This window comes from Jaculus jaculus, chromosome 16 (genome assembly GCF_020740685.1).
Source record: "Jaculus jaculus isolate mJacJac1 chromosome 16, mJacJac1.mat.Y.cur, whole genome shotgun sequence".
Classification (NCBI taxonomy): domain Eukaryota; kingdom Metazoa; phylum Chordata; class Mammalia; order Rodentia; family Dipodidae; genus Jaculus; species Jaculus jaculus.
In genome coordinates this window covers 34,585,398-34,606,617 of record NC_059117.1, presented here as the reverse complement: position 1 = coordinate 34,606,617, position 21,220 = coordinate 34,585,398, and the positions used below count along the sequence as shown (strand labels likewise).

Below are 21,220 nucleotides of genomic sequence, written 5' to 3'. Positions count from 1 at the left end.
TCCCCACCTTAAATTTAGTCAAAAGATTACAGAATGCACACGTCCAGAACTGTGTCAACCGAGTCTGCATAACAGTGGATTTGATTGCTAGTAAGAAAGCCACACAAGACCCAGATGTTATTTCAGAAAGGAGCTCGTTGTTCTAAAAAAAAAAAAAAAAAAAAAACAAGCAATGGAAAAACAAGGTTAGTAAGGAACTGAAGCTAATGATATCTAAAGGTACAGCACATACTCAACCAGCTAATGCCCTGGCCAGACAAACAGGAAGTTCATGCTAAATGTCTACCTAGCTCGTATTATCCAAAACAGCATGACTGCTTTTCCACAAAAAGTACCCGATGCTAAAAGGCAAAAGACAGTCTGCGAAGACAATGAAATCTTACACGAGACTCAAGTATGACAGAAAATTTCAAATGATCATCAGGAGAATTAAAATAAGTATGCTTTATACACTAAGAACTGGACAACATGGTCAGGCATGGTGGCACACACCTTTAAACCCAGCACTAACGAGGCAGAAGTAGGAGGATCGCTGTGAGTTTGAGGCCAGCCTGGAACTACAGAGTGAATTCGAGGCTAGCCTGGGCTTTATTGAGGCACTACCACCAAAAAAAAAAAAAAAAGACAGCATGTAAGATGACATGGGCAATATGTGCAGAGACAGATACTCAAAGGGATGCTAGAAATAAAAATACATCCCAACAAAAATGAAGAATGCTTTTGATGGGCTCAGCAATAAGATGGGCATTGAATCAGTGAGCTTGAAGATAAGCTACTAGAAATTTCTTAAACTACAAAGAGAAAAAACAATGAAAACTTAAAGAGGAAAAGAATACTTAAGAGCAATAAAGTCATTAATATATAATTACATATTGCAGGAATTCTAGAATGAGAACAAACAGGAATATTACAAGTAATAACAGCTAATTTTTACATGTGTGTGTGATCTGGTGATCTGCTTAGTTTAAATCGGGTTGGTTACATGAGTATGAGCTGAATCTGAGCCGCAACAGCTCAGTATTTTTATTACTAACAGTCACCACATTAGAGATGTACAGTAAATACCAAAAAGTCTACATCTGGTCATATCCCATTCAAGCTGCAGGGAATCAAAGACAAAGAAAACTGTCTTGACGGAATTTACTTTGGATGGTGGGAAGAATCCCTGCCTGACCTATGGAGGAAGATGAATAAAATTTACTTGGACTCTCTGTGGAAAAACTATATAATAAAAGGAGTAAAATATCATGGGGAAAAAAAAAAACATACTCAGAATTCTGAAACCTGTCAAATTATCCTTCAAAATGAGGGTGAGATAAAGGCTTCCTTAGACAATCAGAAAGTAAGGTAGTTTGCTGTAATAGATCTGCCCTATGATAAACCTTTAAAATAATTTCTTCATAGGGAAACAGTAGTTGAATATTTATATCTACATCAAGAAGAGAGCTGATAGGAATAAATGAAGACAGAGTTTTCTCTTTGTGTGTGCATATGTGCTTGGGAACATGCATGCCATGGTGCATGTGTAGACAGTCTTGGGGTGTTGAGCCTTACCCTCTACCTCGAGACAGGGCCTCTCACTGTCCACCACTGTGAACCCCAGGCTAGCTGGTCTGAGAGGTTTGGGATTCTCCTGAGCCATCCTCCCATCGCTGTAGGTGCGCTGGGGTTACAGACTCATAAGCTACTTACCCTAACTCTGGTCATCAAGCTTGCAGAGCAAACACTTTTAACCGCTGAGCCATCTCCCCAGTTTTCTTATTCTTAATTGTGCTGTTTGTTCAAAATCATAGCAACATTGGACTGTTGTATACACTGGAACTGAGCAAAATGAGCAACAGCAATGCTACTGAACATGGGAGGGAATTACAACATTGTTGAGAGGGTTTCTATATTACCCGTGAGGCCGGCCTCCCTGCCTCCTTTCTTCCTTCTTTTCTCTCTCCCTCTTTTCTTTTCTTTTCTTTTTTTTTTTTTTGAGTCAAGGTCTTAGTCTAATCCAGGCTGGCCTTGAATTCACCTCCTACCCTCAGCCTTCTGAGTGCTGAGATTAAAGGTGTGTGCCACCATGACTGGCTTAGTATAGTGGGATTTCAAGTATTTCTTTCTTTTTCTTTTTATTTCTGAGGGTTTCACTCTAGTCCAGGCTGACCTGGCATTCACTGTGTAGTCTCAGGATGACCTCGAACTCAGGGTGATCCTCTTACCTCTGCCTGCCATGTGCTGGGGTTAAAGGCATGCGCCACCACACCTGGCAGATTTCAAGTAGACTTAGGTTAGTTGGAAATAAATTTTCTGAAGACTAAAGCAACAATCAAAGTCTTCTTAAAAAGAAGAATTATTTATATACTGAGATAAGAAAAATTAGAGTCATATGACGCTCTATTAAAATCACAATAGAAATCAAAGAGAACACAAGCTAAAAGCAAAGAAAAAAATTGTACCATGCAAGATACGTACCTACCTATATGAATAAGTTCTTCATCTGTGAAGTCTTAGAATATAAATTGCTTAAATTAATTAAAGAGAGACCAGCAGAGTAGATAAACATCAAGACCCAACCATCCACTGTCTAATAAAACCAACTTTAAGTATATAAAGATATAGACAGATTAAAGATACAAAGATGAAGAAAGATATAATGTGTTAATGTTGATCCAAAGACAGGAGGAGTAGGCTACAATAAATTCAAGCACGGCAGATATATCTGAACAAGCAAAATTATAGAGAATGAAGAGCTACATTAGAGAGGGTGATAGACAGTAAAGTAAAACAAAGGAACATTATGAATAATTCTGTGCCTATAAGTTTGCTAACTTAGATGAAATAGATCAATATCTTGGAAGACACAGCTTACTAAAGTCATGTAAGGAGAACAGATCATTTCAACAGGCCATATGTCTTTTTCTTTTTCTTTTTTGTTTTTTTGAGGTAGGGTCTCACTATAGCCCAGGCTGACCTGGAATTCACTCTGTAGTCTCAGCCTCGAATTCAGGGTGATCCTCCTACCTCTGCTTCCCAAGTGCTGGGATTAAAGGCGTGTGCCACCACGCCTGGCTCATATGTCTTTTAATGAAATTGAATTGGCAATTAACTTTCCAAAGACAAGAAGTGCAAGGTCCAAATGATTTTACTAGGGAGTTGAGAGCACACAGTGAAATAGGAGAGAAAATACTGTGCATCAGACACAAATAACAGAAACTGCCATTTGCTTACAGATATCAGAATGCCTGTCTTCCTTCTGTAACAGAACTCTGGAATTTGAGCTGTTCACATTGCTGACAAAAGAGAGAACTTACATTTTTTTTCCCCAATCTCTTTGCAATTAGATGTAACTCTGTATCTAAGTCTGGTCACTAAATGGTCAGTGGAAATGAGAAATACTACATGGATTGTAATCTAAAGAGGAATGGACACATGTACCCAATTCCCCTTCCCACTAGATGAAAATGGTAACACAAGGACTTTTTTTTTTTTAAAGAAAAATTAAATTTCTTTTGTTTTTTGAGGTAGAGTGTTGTTCTAATCCAGGCTGACCTGGAATTCACTATCTTAGGGTGGCCTTGAACTCACGGTGATCTACCCACCACTGCCTCCCAAGTGTGGAATTAAAAGCGTGCACCACCACAGCTGGCTTATACTTGGAGCTTTGTGTGGGAGGACTATATTGCAAATGGAAGTCACCCTGGGGTGCCTATGCTGGACTACTGGCAAGAAAGAAAAGAAATCCAGTTCGTTTAGTCACTTGGTTATTTATTGGGTTTTTCTTGTTCCATTGTTACTGTTTGTTATTAAGGGTTACCCTATGCCGTAACTAAGCCAGCTTTTTTGAAATCTTGGCTATAACTTCACATCACATTAGAATGTCTATTCTTATTTTAAAAATCTTAAGAAATGTTATAAATTCTCCACAATTTCTTCAGAAAATAGAAGCTGCAGGAACAGTTCCTAACTTATTCTTCAGGGCCAGTGCTGCCCATCAGCACCAGGTAAAGCCATTATAGGAAAACATACCAGTGTCTCCAGTGATGAATGGAATATTCTCAGGAGAATGGTAGCAAAGAACAGAACTAACTGTCCACCACAATCAAGTGTGGCTTATTCCACTCAAGCAAGACTGGCTCAGCACCGAAAAGTCAAGTGACAGTGATTGCTTTACAACAAGCAAAATATTTAAAAAAATACAGTCACATCAACAGAAAACAAACTATTTGATAAAATTCAATACTCATTATTGTAAAAAGTCTCTCCACTTAATAAAAAAAAATCTAAAAAGGAGCTTTACCCTAGCATCACAGTAAATGGTCAGAAGCTGATTCTCGGCCCTAAGTTAGAGAACAATGATGTTCTCTTTCTCCTCTCCTATTCAGTGCTGTACTAGAAGTTTTAGCTAACAGATGTAACACAAAAAGACATCAAGTTAGTATAAATAAGTAATAGATAGTATACATAATGGGAAGAAAACAGCAAAGACCTGTCTATGTACACATGTGACATGATTGCTGATGTAGAAAATTTCAAAGAACTGATCTCGGTCACCTGTAGCTAATAAGCAGTTTCACTGAACGGTTGTAAGATAAATGTCAGTATACACAAGACATCTACCTTTCTATATGCCAGTAAAAAACAATGGGATTTGAAATTTAAGACACAATACCAGTTATGGCCAAAATATGGCTGTTTAGCTATAAAATCTAATAAAATATATTGAAGACCTATGTGGAGAGCTCTATAAAACTCTGACAAAATAATAAAAAATATAAGAAATGATAAGCTACTCCATGCTCATGAAGGAAAGCTCAATATTGTTTCCACAATCATTTCTGTCTGTGATTCAAAACAACATTAATCATTTTCAGCACATTATTTTGGGAATTATGACAACATAATTCTAAAATCTATATTGAAATGGATATGATTCAGAATTGTCAATAGTATGTCATAGAAGTTCCAAAGTCAGGGGACTGATACTGACTTAAAATTTTACAAATCTAGGGGGGCTGAGGAGATGGCTCACATAAGAACACTTTCTGAGCAAGCATGAGTCCCTGTGGTTAATCCCTCCCACCTATGTAAAAAGCAAGGTATGGCTGCACATGCCTACAACCCCAGCATGAACAGAGGCAGAGACAGGAGGATTGCTGGGATTCTCTGGTCAGTAAGTTTAACCAAACAACAGGGAGTTTTCGGTTCAGTGACAGACATTGTTTCAGGGAAATAAGAAGAGTGATAGGAAGCCCAATGTCATCCCAGGCCTCCACATATGTACACACGGGTGCGTGCATCTGCACAGACACGCACATACCCCCCACACACATATGTGTGCATGCATGTGTACACACACAGACCATTGCCAAAAATGGTTTATAAATCTATAGTAATTAATACAATGTGGTATTGATGCAATGTCAGACTAATATACCAATGGAATAGGATACAGTATGTAGACATAGACTTACAGAAACATGCTTAAGTGAGGAGAGAGAGAGAGAAGCTGTAGAAGATTAAGGTCGGTCTTCATCGTACCCTCTCCAGTGCCTTGTGGCTCAGGTGTTCCCTCTAAGGGCCTGGTGAAGGTTCAACAATTTGGTCTGCCTTTTAGGATGTAGAATTGTATGATACCACTGCCGGTCTTGCAAGGAGAAAAAGCAATTTAAGACAGAAAAGATAATCTTTTCAACAAATGGTGCTGAGACAAATGAGTATGCACTTGCAAAGAATGAAACTGGAACCTTAGTTCCACCATAGACAGAAATTAACTCAGGCCAGACACACCTGTATTTCCAGCACCTGGAGGATCAGAGGGGAGTTCCCCTGCTCCCGTGCGTGCAGCGCCTCTGCTAGTTCTATGACCCAAGACGGAGCCCTCGCTCATTTCCCACCTGTGACAGAGCCTTTAGTTATCGGGCGTTTAGCATGGTAATTTTGCATTGCTAGCTTTTCACTCCTGTCTTTATTTTTTCAATGAGGTTGGGAGATCCTGGAGGGAAAGAATCCTCTCTATGCACGTCTCACACTATTGTTTGTGCAAAGGTGGTGATGATAAAGTGACACTGTACCTTAAGTTTCTCCAAATCTGGCCTTTCAATACTGACAACTTCTGCCAGCAGCTGTGATTCCAGACCATCTTCTGTGACCGTGAAATTGAGGAGGGTTGTCTGAGCTTGTAATTCCGGCTTATAGTGAGGATTTGCCAGTTTTGTGTGAAGGATAAGACGAAAGCTCTTGCTAAATTCACACTCCTTATCTCCAATCCTGATATACCTATAAGGACCAGAACACAGGCATTTAGGAGATCACTAGAAACCGTGACCAATGGTAAGGTGTTATTCCATCCCTGAATTCTGATAATATACCAATTCTAGAAGACCTGGGGATTCAGGGTTTTCAAGTGCTCAGTTTCCCTTACAGGAGAAATAGGAAATATCCACTAATTCTCTATATGATTGTTTGCTCCCATGTGGTGACAACAGTAATTACCTCACAAGGTTGCTACAACAATTAAAAATAAATGTTAGCTTTTATACTCACTGTGATTAAAATTATATTACTTTTTGTTATGTTTAGAAAATATTATCTTCAAAGCATTTTCATATACAATTATAGAAAAAAGCATTGCTCTTCTTTAAGGATAAAACATATATATATATATTATACACATATATACACTATATATATTATATATGTACATATATATGTATATATGTATACACACATACATTTTTGGCATCTTCACTGAGATATATTGCTGGAAATATTTCATTTTGTAAAATAAAATAAAACCACAGGTGTCCCCTTTTAAATAATGTATTTTATTTTTCTAAAAATGAACCATTAAAACACATGTGTACTTTAAATTTCTTCTACTATTGCTTGCTTGCTTATTTGCTTGCTTTCTTTCTCTCTTTCTTTCTTTCTTTCTTTCTTTCTTTCTTTCTTTCTTTCTTTCTTTCTTTCTCTTTTTTGAGGTAGGGTCTCACTCTAGCTCAGGGTGACCTAGAATTCACTCTGTAGTCTTGAACTCAAGGCAATCCTCCTACTTTTGCTTCCCAAGTGCTGGGATTAAAGGCGTGCACCACCATGCCCAGCCCCTATTGCTTTCTTTTTAATTAGCTGATTAATTTGTATGTCAATTTGCCACAGCATATGTGTGTAGAGGTCAGAGGGTAACTTTGGAGTGTCTGTGCGCCACCTCTTTTGAGAGTCTCACACTGCTGCAAATAAAGTGTCAAACTGTGAAGGAACATCAGGCTAGCTGGCCTGTGAGTGTTGGATTTCCTGGTTCACCTCCCATTACCATGTGCTTATTATCTCACAGGCACATTGATCACTATGCTCATAGCTCTACGTAGGTGTTGAGGAACTGAACACAGGGCAGTGTGCTTTGTAAGCAAGCACTTTTAATCACTGAGTCATCTCCTTAGCCACTCTTCTACTTCTTTAGTTTAAATGTCAGAGGTTTTTGATTTTTTAAATATTTTATTTATCTAATTGAGAGAGGGAAGGAGGGAGAAAAAGAGGAAGGAAGAGGCAGACAGAGAGAGAACAGGTGCTCCAGGGCCTCCAGCCACTGCAAACAAACTCCAGACGAGTGTGGCACCTTGTGCATCTGGCTTGCATGGGTACGGGGAACAGAGCCTGGGTCATTAGGCTTCATGGGCAAGCATCTGAACCAACAAGCCATCTCTCCAGCCCACGACTCTTCTGTTTCTTAAGTCCTCTTTTCCGCTAGGAAGCTGCTGTGAAGCTCTGCTGATGGAAAACTTTTCAATTCATGTGACAGGAAGATAAGCAATGAAAGTCTTAAAGTTTTTTTTTTTTTTTTTTTCACTAAGGTTGCAGTTGCATGAATTGCATGGAGTTAAAAATCATATAAGCAGCCTGGGATGTGGTAGAAGCAAGGACCATCTTTTCAGTTCTATTTTAAATACTCATGAAAATCATGAATTTTTCATTAAGTGTAGAAAAATTGTTTTTATTATTTATTTACTTTTATTTTATTTGTCTGTTTATTTATTTATTTTTGGCTTTTCAAGGTAGGGTCTCACTCTAGCTCAGGCTGACCTGGAATTCACTATATAGTCTCAGGGTGGCCTCGAACTCATGGCGATCCTCCTACCTCTGCCTCTGAGTGCTGGGATTAAACGTGTGTGTCACCACACCCAGCTTTTTTTTATTTTTTAAGGAACTGTGGAATAAATCCAGGGACTCAAGCATGCTAGGCAAGCACTCTACCCTTGAGTTCTATCTCTAGTTATCCTTTTACTTTTTATTTCATTCTGTAGCCAAGGTAGGCTCAAACTTGCCTCAGTCTCCCAAGGAGCTGTGATTACAGGCCTATACCATCAGACTCAGTTTGGTTAAACATTTTGATTGCAGAAATGTTATTATAACAAAATATTATCCAAAGCCCATAATGTTTTAAATTAAAATATAGTATTTTATATTAAAATACAGTATTTTTAAACAACATATCCTAGTGACTTTCAGGTGACATCGTATTTTGTTGAACTTATTGAGCTTATTGATTTTGGAAATTTGGTATACTGAAAAAAATGACACTGTGTAACACATTCAGTACTTATTTGTTAATAATTTAAACTTCTTGAGGAGAGATAATCAGAATGCTATACCATCATATTTTCAGTTGCTTATGGTAGTTTATAGATTAAGTCACTCACTTGTGCATATAGAAGGATCCACTGGTAATTTTATTGGGATTAATTTCATCAGACAACTTACTTTAATGTATAAGATGACTAAGAAGTAGATTTTTCTGAAATCACTAAAGCTTTAATCATCTTACTATGATTTAAGAATCCCAGAGGACTGATAACACTTATGACTGCTGTCTTCATTCAATTCTCACATTTTCTTTCCATTGCAGACTGATCTTCCATTTGAAATAAAAAATAAAAAAAAAAAACAAAAAACATTGCAAGCATCAAGCCTTGAAGCTTGAGAAAAGACTGCCCAGCAAGCTATGTTTCAGAGGCAGAGTTTGTTAAGTTGACGGATGAAGCTATTCACCTTATCTAGTTTTGGTTTGTTTTTGCTTGGTCAGACATCCTAATTTAGTTCTTTTCCAAGAGGAATAACAGTGGGTTCTGCTAGCAGCCCACTTCTGACTAAACAGTACATAGCCCCTTCCTTTGTTAACAAAACACTTAAAAAAAAAAAAAGAGCACTGGCATTACTGTTAGAATACCAAGGACATTTAGAAGTGGATAAACAACAAGTCAAGCATTGTGAGTAAACCAGGCAGGCCTGCTGGAATATCTGATGAGCATGGTGGCCTGATCCCTTGTTTTACAGGTCATGGATGATATCATATGATCATGTTTTCACATATTTTCCAGCTGGAATCATGCTCATATAAGTCTTTGATAATGTCTTCAGTTATTTGTGTTGTCATGAAACACATTGCAGCTAAATGTATATTCACTCAATAAACAGTAACTGAACACCCATGCTTTGCAAGGCTATCAAAAAGCCTTCTGAGGCATCTATCCACTACCTAGATATGCAGTCTCTGTTCTCATGGAGACTGTTACTTGCTTTCTAGTAACAGGAATTGTGAGAATAATATTTCAAATACATATTTATTCACTCTTTCATTCTTTTGTACCAAATACCCATATGTAATAGGTATATATAAAGATCAAAGATATATTCCATCAAAAGATAAGCAAAAGATGTAAGCAGACATGTTTCCAAGATGATATTAGTATTAATCAAAGACACTGCTCACAAAGAATCACAAAGTGCATGATTCTGGTTATAGGTCATCCAGAAGAGACAAATTATAGTAGATATCAAGTTCCTACAATGTGGTAGATGTGCAAAGATCTGTCCATAGAGCAAGGATCTGAATAAACTTTTCTTCAGAGAAATGTACAAATGACCAGTAACCCTATAAAAATGTGTTTAATGGGCTGGGGAGATGGCTAAGTAGTTTGAGAGGTGCTGGCATGCCAAGCCTGCCTGCACAACTTTGATTCTTTAGCACCTACACAACCCAGAAGCAAAGTGGCACATGTGTCTGTCATCTCAAAGTACCCAAGACAAGGGGAGGCACAGCCAGGAGAATTTGAAGCTTCAGGACAGCCAGACTGGTGTGCCTTTATTCTCAGTGCCAAGAGAGCTCTTTCAAAGAAAATAGAAGAGCACAGACGCCTTAGGGTTGTCCTCTGACCTGTATGCATGCTCATGCATACACACACAAATGGATTTTAAAAATATGCTTAACACAACAAGTCACCAAGGAAATACAAACCAAAACCAACAACATATCATTCAAAGCCAACAGAAAGCCCTACAATAAAGAAACAGATAAGCATGGGTAAGGATGAGGAGAAATTGGACCTGTCACACACATAGCTAATGAGAAATGGTGAAAATGATTTGAAAAACAGCTTGTCAGACATTTTCTCCATTGTTTTTAACATAAGGCAATTGGAAGATTTTCCTTAAGATTGTTAATGTGTTTGACAATAGCAGCTTTAGTAACCTAAAACTAGTCTCTTTGTCAGTAAATTTTAAACTTGTTTGAAAACTTTATGTTTTAAATCTCTTAGTCCCATATTTTTTAGCCAGGCACATCAGTTGATTATAAATTTAACCTTAATTAAACTCTTTGGGCATGGGCTGTAGAACACATCCAGCTCTTATGCCAGTGGCCCAGTTTCAACAAAGTTTTTTTTTTTTTTCTTTTTTTGGTTTTCTGAGGTAGGGTCTTGCTATAGCCCAGGCTCACCTGGAATTCACTATGGAGTCTTAGGGTAGCCTTGAACTCACAGCAATCCTCCTACCTCTGCCTCCCAAGCGCTGGGATCAAAGGTGTGTACCACCACACCTGGCTTAACAAAGAATTTTGGAGTCTTTTTCCTTAGAAAGCTCATAAGCCAAGCTTCCAAATACAGTTTTTCCCTGTACGTAGCATTTTCAAATTTTCATCATAATCATCCATAATGCTTAACTTACCCCTCTAGAAGGCATTTTGCTATAAGTACCAAGTCCATGTCCATTCCTCTAAAACAAAAGTTACAAAAGACCCAAATCTACATGGTCAGATTCATCATCTCATCAATACCCCACTCCTGGTACCAATTTCGTAGCAGTAGACAGCTTCAGGTTGCTGAGATGAACTTCCAAACCAGGCACAGTTATGAAGGAAGGGATTTATTGATGTTTATAGATAGAGGGGAAGTGTCATAATGGTGGAGGAAGCTGGCCCCCTTTCAAAGGTCCATGTTGAGAGAGAAAAGCAACCACTGTCAGCACAAGAAAGCACACTATAGGCACCTCAGGCAAAGCTCAAGTGCTTTGTGCATCTTTAGACTGGAATTTTGAGTCCAGGTTCACATTTTAGGTCTGGACCCTAGGATCCACCCACATTGACATCAAGTTACAAACTTTTGTTTTTTGAGGTAGGGTTTTGCTTTGGCACAGGCTGACCTGTAATTCACTATATGGTCTGAGGTTGGCCTTGAACTCATGGTGATCCTCCTATCTCTGCCTCCTGAGTACTGGGATTACAGGTATGTGCCACCACGCCCAGCCAGTTATAAGCTTTAAAATTTTTTTTCTTATTTTTATTTATTTATTTGAGAGAGAGAGGGAGAGAGAGGAAGAGGCAGATAGAGAGAATGGGCACATCAGGACCTTTGGCCACTGCAAATGAACTCCAGACACATGTGCCACCTTGTGCATCTGGCTCATGTGGATCCTGGGGAATCAAACCTTGGTTTTTTGGCTTTGCAGACAAGTACTTTCACCACTAAGTCATCTTTCCTGCTCCAAGTTACAAGCTTTAATACAACTTTTGAATCAACTGGGGGACATCTATTCAAATTACCACAGTATCCCACAAGAAGCTTCAAGGGTATCTTTGCTGGCTTTGCTCACAGCTGCTCTGAGCCTAGACCTCAGGATTTGCATAGTTGACTTTTTAGTTCCAAGAGGGAAGATTTCATTTAATAACTGTATGGGGTCTAGTACAAAGGAGACACCGGAGCTTATACTCTCTGTATCTACAGAACATGGCAAGGTTTTCTGACTGTCACTCCATCTCAGCTTGAAATAATTGTGACTAGTCTCAATAATGTCTATCACAGCCTTCTATGATTTAAAGTCGTTTGAATTTTCCTTTGCTGGATTATGAATTTTCAGCAGTTTTATGCTCACATTTCATAAACTTCATGTTCTAACTATTAACCTACACTAAGTAAAAAGAGAATCTAAATATTTTTACACTTTACCTTGTTAAGTGTGAAAGAAGAGCACAGAGTCAATGAAGACTAGAGTTTTACTAATGTCTATGGGAGTGTTTACCATGGTAGAATTAGGAACTGTGGGAAGTAGTTGAATTAATTTTGAAATGCACGTGATGTGTGGGTGTGTTTGTATGTATTCCACATGTGTGTTATAATCAATTCACAAGCAAGATGGATAAGCACTTACAGATGTACAGGTTGAGAATCCCTAAACTGCAAATCCAAAACTTTCTGAATACCAACAATGAGTAGAAAATTCTGTATCTGACTTCATGTGATGGGTTATACTCAAAACTCAGTGCACTAAAAACACTGTATGAAATTATCTTCAGTCTATGTGTGTAAAGGCATACATGTCACACGCATGGGTTTCATGACTAGATATTGGGGTTATATCCCCAAGACATCTTATTTTGTACATGAAAATATCTACCCCCACAAAATCTCAAACCTGCAACATCTCTGGTTCTAGGATCTCAGGTAAAGAGCACTATCTATGGGAGGTATTTGGTCTTAAGCAAGGAATCTCTCTACAGTAGAGATTAGCTACTTTTTTTTTAAAAAAAAAAAGGAGTAAATTCTTTAGATTCTGTGTATCATGCTCATCTCTGTATGCTGCCATTGTTCCTAACCACTGAAAATCATTCTTAGTTATTGGCTATCAGTCCTCTGAAGGATCCTATTAACCACCTGTATTAGCATTAAGAACGATAACTAGTGTGCATGATCACCCTTTGTAAATAACTGCTCCCCTGACTGAGCTTTCAAGAAAAAAATTCATGAGCAAGGCCAACATCAAGCATGGGCTTCTCACATGGAATTTCAACTGGTTAAATATTTAGTCAAATAGAGTTACAAAACGTGCTCAGAATGACACGCATGATGGACTCTTGTGTCTGTCTCTCCTACGCACACCTAGGTGCACCATGAGGCATTCACAGCACCCAGGTCAAGAACCAGAAGAGCATCTGCTCTGACAGCTGTGATTTTCCCCGTGAGGAGCCCATGTTAATAGAGGGGTGGAAAGCACTGCTGTAGATGGGGCGCATGCCTGCCTATAAAACTGGGTTTTGTATTTTGCTCAGAAGCATGACTTGATAGCGTTATGTTTCCCAGGGACAGTAAATTACCCTCAGATGGGGTGTTTATGATCTATGAAAGGCAAAAGTTACATAATGACTCAGTGGGTTTATCATTGCTGCTAGGTTAATTTTTGGTTAATCACCTAGCTGGGAAAATGAAACAGACCGTGAATGCTCTCTCAGGACACGAAGAATCTGAAAGCCATGGAGTTAACCAGAGGGGAGGGAAAAGCAAACAGGATCACTTTGTTGTTTCTGTGAAAGACACAGAGCTCAAGGTTGGCTTCCAAATGTGGAAGGAAGTCATGGGCTCTGGAGAGCTGGTGAGAAGAGCCACAGAGAACTGGGAAATTTAGTGTGGTTCCTTTCTTCCTTCTTTTTTTTTTTTTTTTTTTTGGCTTTTCGAGGAAGGGTCTCATTCTAGCCCAGACTGACTTGGAATTCACTCTGTAGTCTCAGGGTGGCCTTGAACTTACGGCAATCCTCCTACCTCTGCCTCCCGAGCACTGAGATTAAAGGTGTGCGCCACCACACCCGGCTTTCTTAAAAAGATTTTTAAGAGGACTGGGGAGGTGGCTCAGTGCTTAAGGCCCTTGCCTGCAAAGCCTGGCTTGTGGTTCCTTTCTTAAAGAAGAGATCTGAATCTATTTCCTAGTCTCTCTGCCTCAAGAACAGGACATCCTGGACCCTGTCACTGCATCATGGAGGGAATCAAGTTGGGGTAGAAACTCTGAATCTGGAGCACAACTGGCCCCTGGAAGGCAGTTATCTGCCCCCCCCCCCCCACACGCTAAGGAATGAGCCACCCCTTGAGATTTTCTGATTTGGTGATAAGTGACTGATTATGTGACACCAGAACTGACATAAGATTATTTTTCCTAGGACAAACACCGTGGTCTAATTGGCTAGGACAGGGAGTGAGTCAAAAGCGTCCTGTTTTACCTAGTGGAGCTGTAATTTTGGGCCCGATAAGATTCTTCGGCTGATACCTTTTTATGGACCCAAAGAATTGATAACTTGTCCAAGGTCACATGGCTTAGTAGCAGGACTGGGACTAGAACCTTGGTCTCCAGACTCCAGTTTGTTTCACTGTATCACATTACAGGCTAATTTGCACTCTTAGAGACAGCCTATAAGGTCTGTCAACCTGTCTGACTGTTGACCACAAGAGGATACTGTGAGAATCTGACTGACTCAGTACGACCTGGGGCCCCCAGAGAGAAAACAGAGACATGGCTCAGAGCACATGGCCTGCAATCTGCTGTTAGCAACTCTGTCCTTGCATATGAAGGATAATAACACTGGTTGTCAAGTGTCCAATCCTAGTCTAAGGTCTGTCATCTCTAGTCAATGTATTTATTTAATACATGTGAATTATTTAATTCATATATTTAAAATTCATATATATATAATACATAATTCATATAGTTAAAATAAGTCACTAAATTTATTTAAGGTTTGAACCTCAGCTTTCAGGAGAAAAAACCGCATTTAGGTGGAACAAATTATTTAACTAAAAATGATAACTCTGCAAATTCACATTAACCCAAACTCAGTTTTCATAAGCTAAGTGGGGGTAAAAATCAGGCACACTGGGGACATAGAAATTCTTTCACAGTTCATTCAAAACTGCAGCCAAAAAATGTTCCGGGATGAAAAGATGTCTAATTACTTCAAGCTATGGAAGGTCATTATTACGGTGGGGGGACTCAAATTACTTTGAAAATGCATGGGCAGCACTTCTTGGCTAATTTCCAAAGCACGTCAGTGACGGCCCAGTACTAACACTGATCTCCATTATTAGAGTTTCCTGAACACAGTCTCTGACCTGGAAGAGACAGCACCAGTGTTAAGGATGACAATCTACAAACTGGATATTATAGTGTAGAATTCTTGTTCCTAGGATGTGCATCTGGAAACTGAAGAAGTCTCTCTTACCTTTGCTGGAACCATTCTCCAGAAGTATAGTTGCTGTTGAAAATACTACCAGTTTGAGTTATAAAAACCTAAATAAATTTCTCGATTAATATGATAATCTAAGGACCAAAAAAAAAAAAGTTATCACTATTTTTCATGGCCACTCAAAACCAAATATGAAAAGCAACAAAAGCCATTTTAGGATAAAGACAGACTTCTGTAGCAGAATGGAGTCTTGACTAGGAACAGCTGTGGTGAACTTGCTTATAAAGATTTTTTTTTTTTTTTTTTTTTTTTGAGGTAGAGCCGTGGTCTAGCCCAGGCTGACCTGGAATTCACTATGCACTCTCAGGATGGCCTCGAACTCATGGTGATCCTCCTAACTTGCCCTCCCAAGTGCTGGGATTCAAGGTGTGCGCCACTATACCCAGCTTTCTTAAAAAGCTTTTTAAGAGGACTGGGGAGGTGACTTAGTAGTTAAGGGCCTGGCCTGCAAAGCCAAAGTAGCCAGGTTCAATTCCCCAGGACCCACGTAAGCCAGATACACAAGGCGGCGCATGCATCTAGAGTTCGTTTGCAGTGGCTGGAGGTCCTAGTACGCCCATTTTCTCTCTCTTTCTCTCTCTCTGCTTCTCTCTCAAATAAATAAAAATAAATAATATTTTTTTAAAAAAAAAAAAAGCTGGAGAGATCACTTAGTGGTTAAGGTGCTGTCTGGGAAGCCTAAAGACCCAGGTTTGATTCCTCACTACCCATGTAAGCCAGATACGCAAGGTAGTGCATGCATTTGGAATTCTGTTTGCAGTGGCTGGAGGTCCAGACATGCCCATTCTCTCTATCTACCTCTTTCTTTCTCGCTCTCTCAAATAAACAAGTATTTTTAAAAATATTTTTTAAATTTTTATTTATTGAGAGAGAGAGAGAGAGAGAGAGAGAGAGAGAGAAAGAGAAAGAGAATGGGCACGCAAGGGCCTCCAGCCACTGCAAACGAACTCTAGATGCATGCGCCGCCTTGTGCATCTGGCTAATGTGGGTCCTGGGGATTCAAACCTAGGTCCTTTGGCTTTGCAGGCAAACGCCTTAACTGCTAAGCCATCCCTTCAGCCCAACAAAGTATTAAAAAAAATGATTAAAGTTTGGGGTTTGGAGAGAAACTGCCTAAACAGTCAGTGCCATTCTACTGAAGGTTCACACTATAGCTTGGACATGAGGTAGCAGTGACAGGTAAGTTTTAAGTAAGTAAATAATATCGTCTCATGAGTTGGGGGGGGAAACATGCTCAAGAAATCAACTTTTCAGTGGACAGCTAAAAGCCCTACCGCACACCCTGCTGCTTAAAGGGAAAAGCTTCCAGGTTAGACTCCTGAGCTCCCACTGCTACCGCTGAGAGTGTAGCCAAAAAGCTCAGGTGTGGGGCGCTCAAGAGGGCAGAGAGTGTGGCTGTCACTTAGCAACACCAGCAGGAAGGTCTGTGCTGGGTGGTCAAACCCGTTTCTTCAAGAAAGGTTTTGGCTGAAAGCTGCACAGCTGGCAAGATGCTCAAGGCAAGAAAGGAAGTCCTGAATAGAAACAAGTCCATTGTCTAGCTTGATACAGTCAATATAACCAACATGTCCTTTGAAGAGAAAGCAAATTTCAATTAGAGTTTTAAAAAGTAAAAGAAAAAAGATTGATGCTGTGGAACTCCAGGTAGCACTGCATGGAAAAAAATACATAAAAAAGAAAATCATAGCAGCTTCTTTTCTTTTGATGAACACACACAGCCCGCAAACACCCCAACATTTAAATACTATCACATGGTATCAAAGACAGGTTTCTGAGCCTATTAATGTTTGCTTTTGTTTGTTTGTTTGTTTGTTTTATGTTTTTTTGAGGCAGGGTCTTACTCTAGCTCAGGCTGACCTGGAATTCACTGTGTAGTCTCAGGATAGTCTCGAACTCACGACGATCCTCTTACCTCTGCCTCCCGAGTGCTGGGATTAAAGGCATGCGCCACCATGCCCGGCAATTTTTTTTTTTTTTTAAATATTGCTGTTCTGAAGAAAAGAATCTAAGTTTTCTTTTTTGTTTGTTAGTCCACGGTCTAGTTTGGTATTTTCCGATAAAGTGACCTGCAGACCTTGAATATGACACTTGATTATCATCATAGGCTCCACTTAAGTTGGGAATGGAAAACCCTTTAGTAGCAGGGTTTTCTTTAATAACATTTTATTCTGAGTTTAAAAGCTAGGAGAGACAAGAATGCTAAGTTCTATTACAAAAAAAAGCAGGAACATGGCTGGAGAGATGGCTTAGTGTTTAAGGCACTTGCCTGAAAAGCCTTAAGAACCAGGTTCTATACCCCAGAACCCACATAAGCTAGATGTGCATGGTGGCACATGTATCTGGAGTTCTTTTGCAGTGGTTGGAGGCCCTGTTGTGCCCATTCTCTCTCTCTCTCTCTCTATCTATGTATCTCCCTCCTTTGCTCATAAGTATATATGAGTAGATAAAAATTAAAAAAATATTAAAAACAGGAATAAACTTTCAAATATAGTAAGGTGTACCCACAGGACACAATGAGGGAAGTGCATGCCTCTCGAGTTTCTTTAAAATCATGTTTCCACACTGAACAATCCAACTTAATGTGCTCTGCCCTGAACCTCATCATCAATTTATTTAAATAAGTCACTTGAAAAGATCTACCATTGACCTAATACAGTCGTAACTCACCGCCAACATAGTAATATTTAATAAACTTGGAACTGAGCAACAAAACAATTCTTCTCAGTTCTAACTCAGGAAACTCAGTCATTTAGAATAAATGCTCACACAAGGTTGTTTCCCCTTTACTATTATGATATGATGTCTATAAAGATGAAAATTTATATCAGGTAACTAATATTTCCATTAGCCAGTTTTAGAGGTCTTTCTACGGCAGACATTTGTTAAAAAGAATAGCTACATGACAAGTAAATATAGAATAAATATTTTAAAATATATTTATGTAGGAACAAATGAATTTCATCTTGCACTAAGGTTAAGGTTCAAAAGTGACTTCAGCAATATTTGGGGATGTGAAAAATTAAAGAGAGATAATTTTATAAAGATGCTTCACAGATCAGCAACTTTTCTAATATGTAAGCCAGTAAATTTGCTTTGGGAAAAAATACATTTTGATAAATCTTCCCTGATATGTTTTCTGTCGATTAGTACGATAAGATATATTTTACACAAAATTAGGATTGTCTGGAGTTAGGTGGATTTAATTATCCAGCTGTTGCTAGCCTGTGGCCATTTTATGACAGAGGTATCTACCGTGGGGGTCAGGTTCAACTGTAGATCTTCTCAAACACAGATTTAATGCGCTATTGATGAAACCATTACTCGAACCAAATTAAAGTCTGGGCTGATGTATTGGTCTACAGGGAGCTGTCAGACATGAAAGGAGTAATTAGTATTCATTACTTCATACTCCACAACATTCCAATTATTAATGAACTTCAACTTTTGGACTATGCTATATCTATCACAGGCATTTCTCAGACAGTCATTATTAGTGAGAATAAACTAACAGTGGTTTTAAAAAGGCCCCTAAGATAAACAACCAAAATAAATAAAAATACCATTAGCAGCGAAAACTTGGTGAGGGATTTTTTTCCTCCTCACAGGAGGCGCTGTCCCCTCTGCATTCCAGAGTATGATAAAGGCTTTCGGGGGAACACATCACTTTGCAAACCTCCCGGGTTTAACACCTCCTTTTCCTGGTTTCTCAATACTGTCTTGTCTTTGCAATATAAAGGAAAACTTTAGTAACCCCACAGGTTATTGCAGAGACTAATATGGAAAGGAAACGGGACACACAAACTGAAGCCAAATGTTCAGCCTCAGAGACCAGACAGAAAGACCTCCTGGGAAATTTGCAAACATGTAAGATAGCTTGGGATAGAGCAAGGTAAAGCTGGCCCCTCCTGTTTCCACAATAGCACTGTAAACGGGCATCTCCACTACACAGCCACTGCAGTATTTCTCCATTTCTTTTTCCTCTCAATTGTACTTCGTGAATTAAACAAAGACAAAGATTCTCTATTTCTACCAATCTAGTTTTATTTTTCCCATGTCCCCCTTAAAGTGTGCATGTGTGAATTAAAAAAAAAAAATTATTTTAGCTGGGCATGGTGGCACACGCCTTTAATCCCAGCACTTGGGAGGCAGAGATAGGAGGATTGCCATGAGTTAGTTTGAGGCCACCCTGAGACTGCATGGTGAATTCCAGGTCAGCCTGGACTAAAGTGAGAACCTACTTCAAAAAAAAAAAATTAGTTTTATTTATTTTAGAGAGAGAACGAAGGGGCTAGGGCTTCTAGCCACTGCAAATGAACTCCAGATGCATGCTCTACCATGTGCAGCTGGCTTACATGGGTCCTGGGGAATGGAACCTGGATCCTTAGGCTTTGCAGGCAAATGCCTTAACCACTAAGCCATGTCTCCAGCCCAAGTATTTTTTTTTTGAAGTCTGTCTCTGTTTTTAAATATTTTTTTCAGTTTTGTTCGAGAGTGTGTGTGTGTGCGCGCCCGTGTGTGTATGTGGTGTGTGCATGTATGAGTGCAGCGATGTGTATGTGTGGGGTGTGCAGACATATATGCCTTTGCAGGGCCTGTGTGCTTGCCAGAACGGACTGGCCGGTATCAAGCTCCGTCGTTCTTCTGCCTGGTATTGTTTTGAGTCTGAGTCTAATTCCAGAGCTTGTGAGTTCTCTGAAGTCCCCTCTGGAACTGGGGTTACAAGAACGTGGGGCTATACCCTATTTTCTATGGGATCTGGAGATTTGAACTCCGGCCTTCTTGGGCCCTCTTGCGTGTGAAGGAAGTGCACTGAAAGGCTGAGCTATGTCTCCTGCCTTCAATGTGTTTGGAGGGTTTTGGCCCATGAAGAGAAAGTAACTGATAGACCCAAGTAAAGCAAAGCTAAGTAACATATCACTTAGAATTATACACAGATCATAAAACTATTGTGAATAGTGAAGCGATAAACAGATTACATTAGAAGGAAGAAGCAGAATGGGAAAGTGGGGGGACATAGAGTGGCTTAAAGAAAACTGATAATGAGTTGGGCTGGAGACAAGGCATAGTGGTTAATGTATCTGCCTGCAAAACCAAAAACCCAAGTTTGCAGTGGCTGGAGGCCCTGACACACCCATTCTCTCTCTCTTTGTACCTCTTTCTCTCTTGCTGTCTGTAATAAGTAAGTAAATAATTAAAGAAAACTGAGATGATGCAAACTAGTAAGAAACTTAAAAAAAATTATTTCTATTTTTATTTATTTATTTGAGAGTGACAAAAAAAAAAAAAAAGAGGCAGATAGATAGAGAATGGGCATGCCAGGGCCTCCAGCCACTGCAAACAAACTCCAAATGCATGCGCCACCTTGTGCATCTGGCTTACGTGGGTCCTGGGGAATCAAGCCTCGAACCAGGGTCGTTAGGCTTCACAGGTAAGCACTTAAATGTTAAGCCATCTCTCTAGCCTGAGCAGTTTTTTTTTTTTTTAAAGAAAATTGATAATGTGAATGGCAAATACATAGTATCATTATGTTTTTAAATTTTACATACCAAGTATTCTTTAAATTATTTGTGCACGTGTCCATGCCAGGGCCTCTTGCAAATGAGTGCCAGACACATGCATTTGCTTTTTGCATCTGGCTTTATGTGAATGCTAGATGCTGGGCTTTACATGTATGCTGGTGAATTGAACCAGGGTAGACAAGCTTTGCAAGCAGTCCCCTGGAACTACTGAGCCATCTCCCCAGCCCTGTACCAAATATTTTAGTATCATATTAAATACCAAAAAATGTAATAAACAAAATGCATACTCTCTATACCTTCTAGAAGCTAATTCAAATGTCAAAGGACTTGACTGATGAAATCAACTCCACCCCAACATTTTGCTGATCTGTCTCAGGGCTCC

The 21,220-nt window shown here is 39.3% G+C and overlaps 1 protein-coding gene across 1 annotated transcript in view; it reads right to left on the bottom strand.

The window, feature by feature from the left end:
• Nucleotides 1-21,220, bottom strand: part of LOC101608958 (dynein axonemal heavy chain 11) — a 165,579-nt gene that overhangs the window by 33,961 nt on the left and 110,398 nt on the right. The window contains exon 25 of the mRNA XM_045135855.1: nt 6,060-6,264. Coding sequence (XP_044991790.1) covers nt 6,060-6,264 — 205 coding nt within the window. The remainder of the gene's footprint in view (nt 1-6,059; nt 6,265-21,220) is intronic.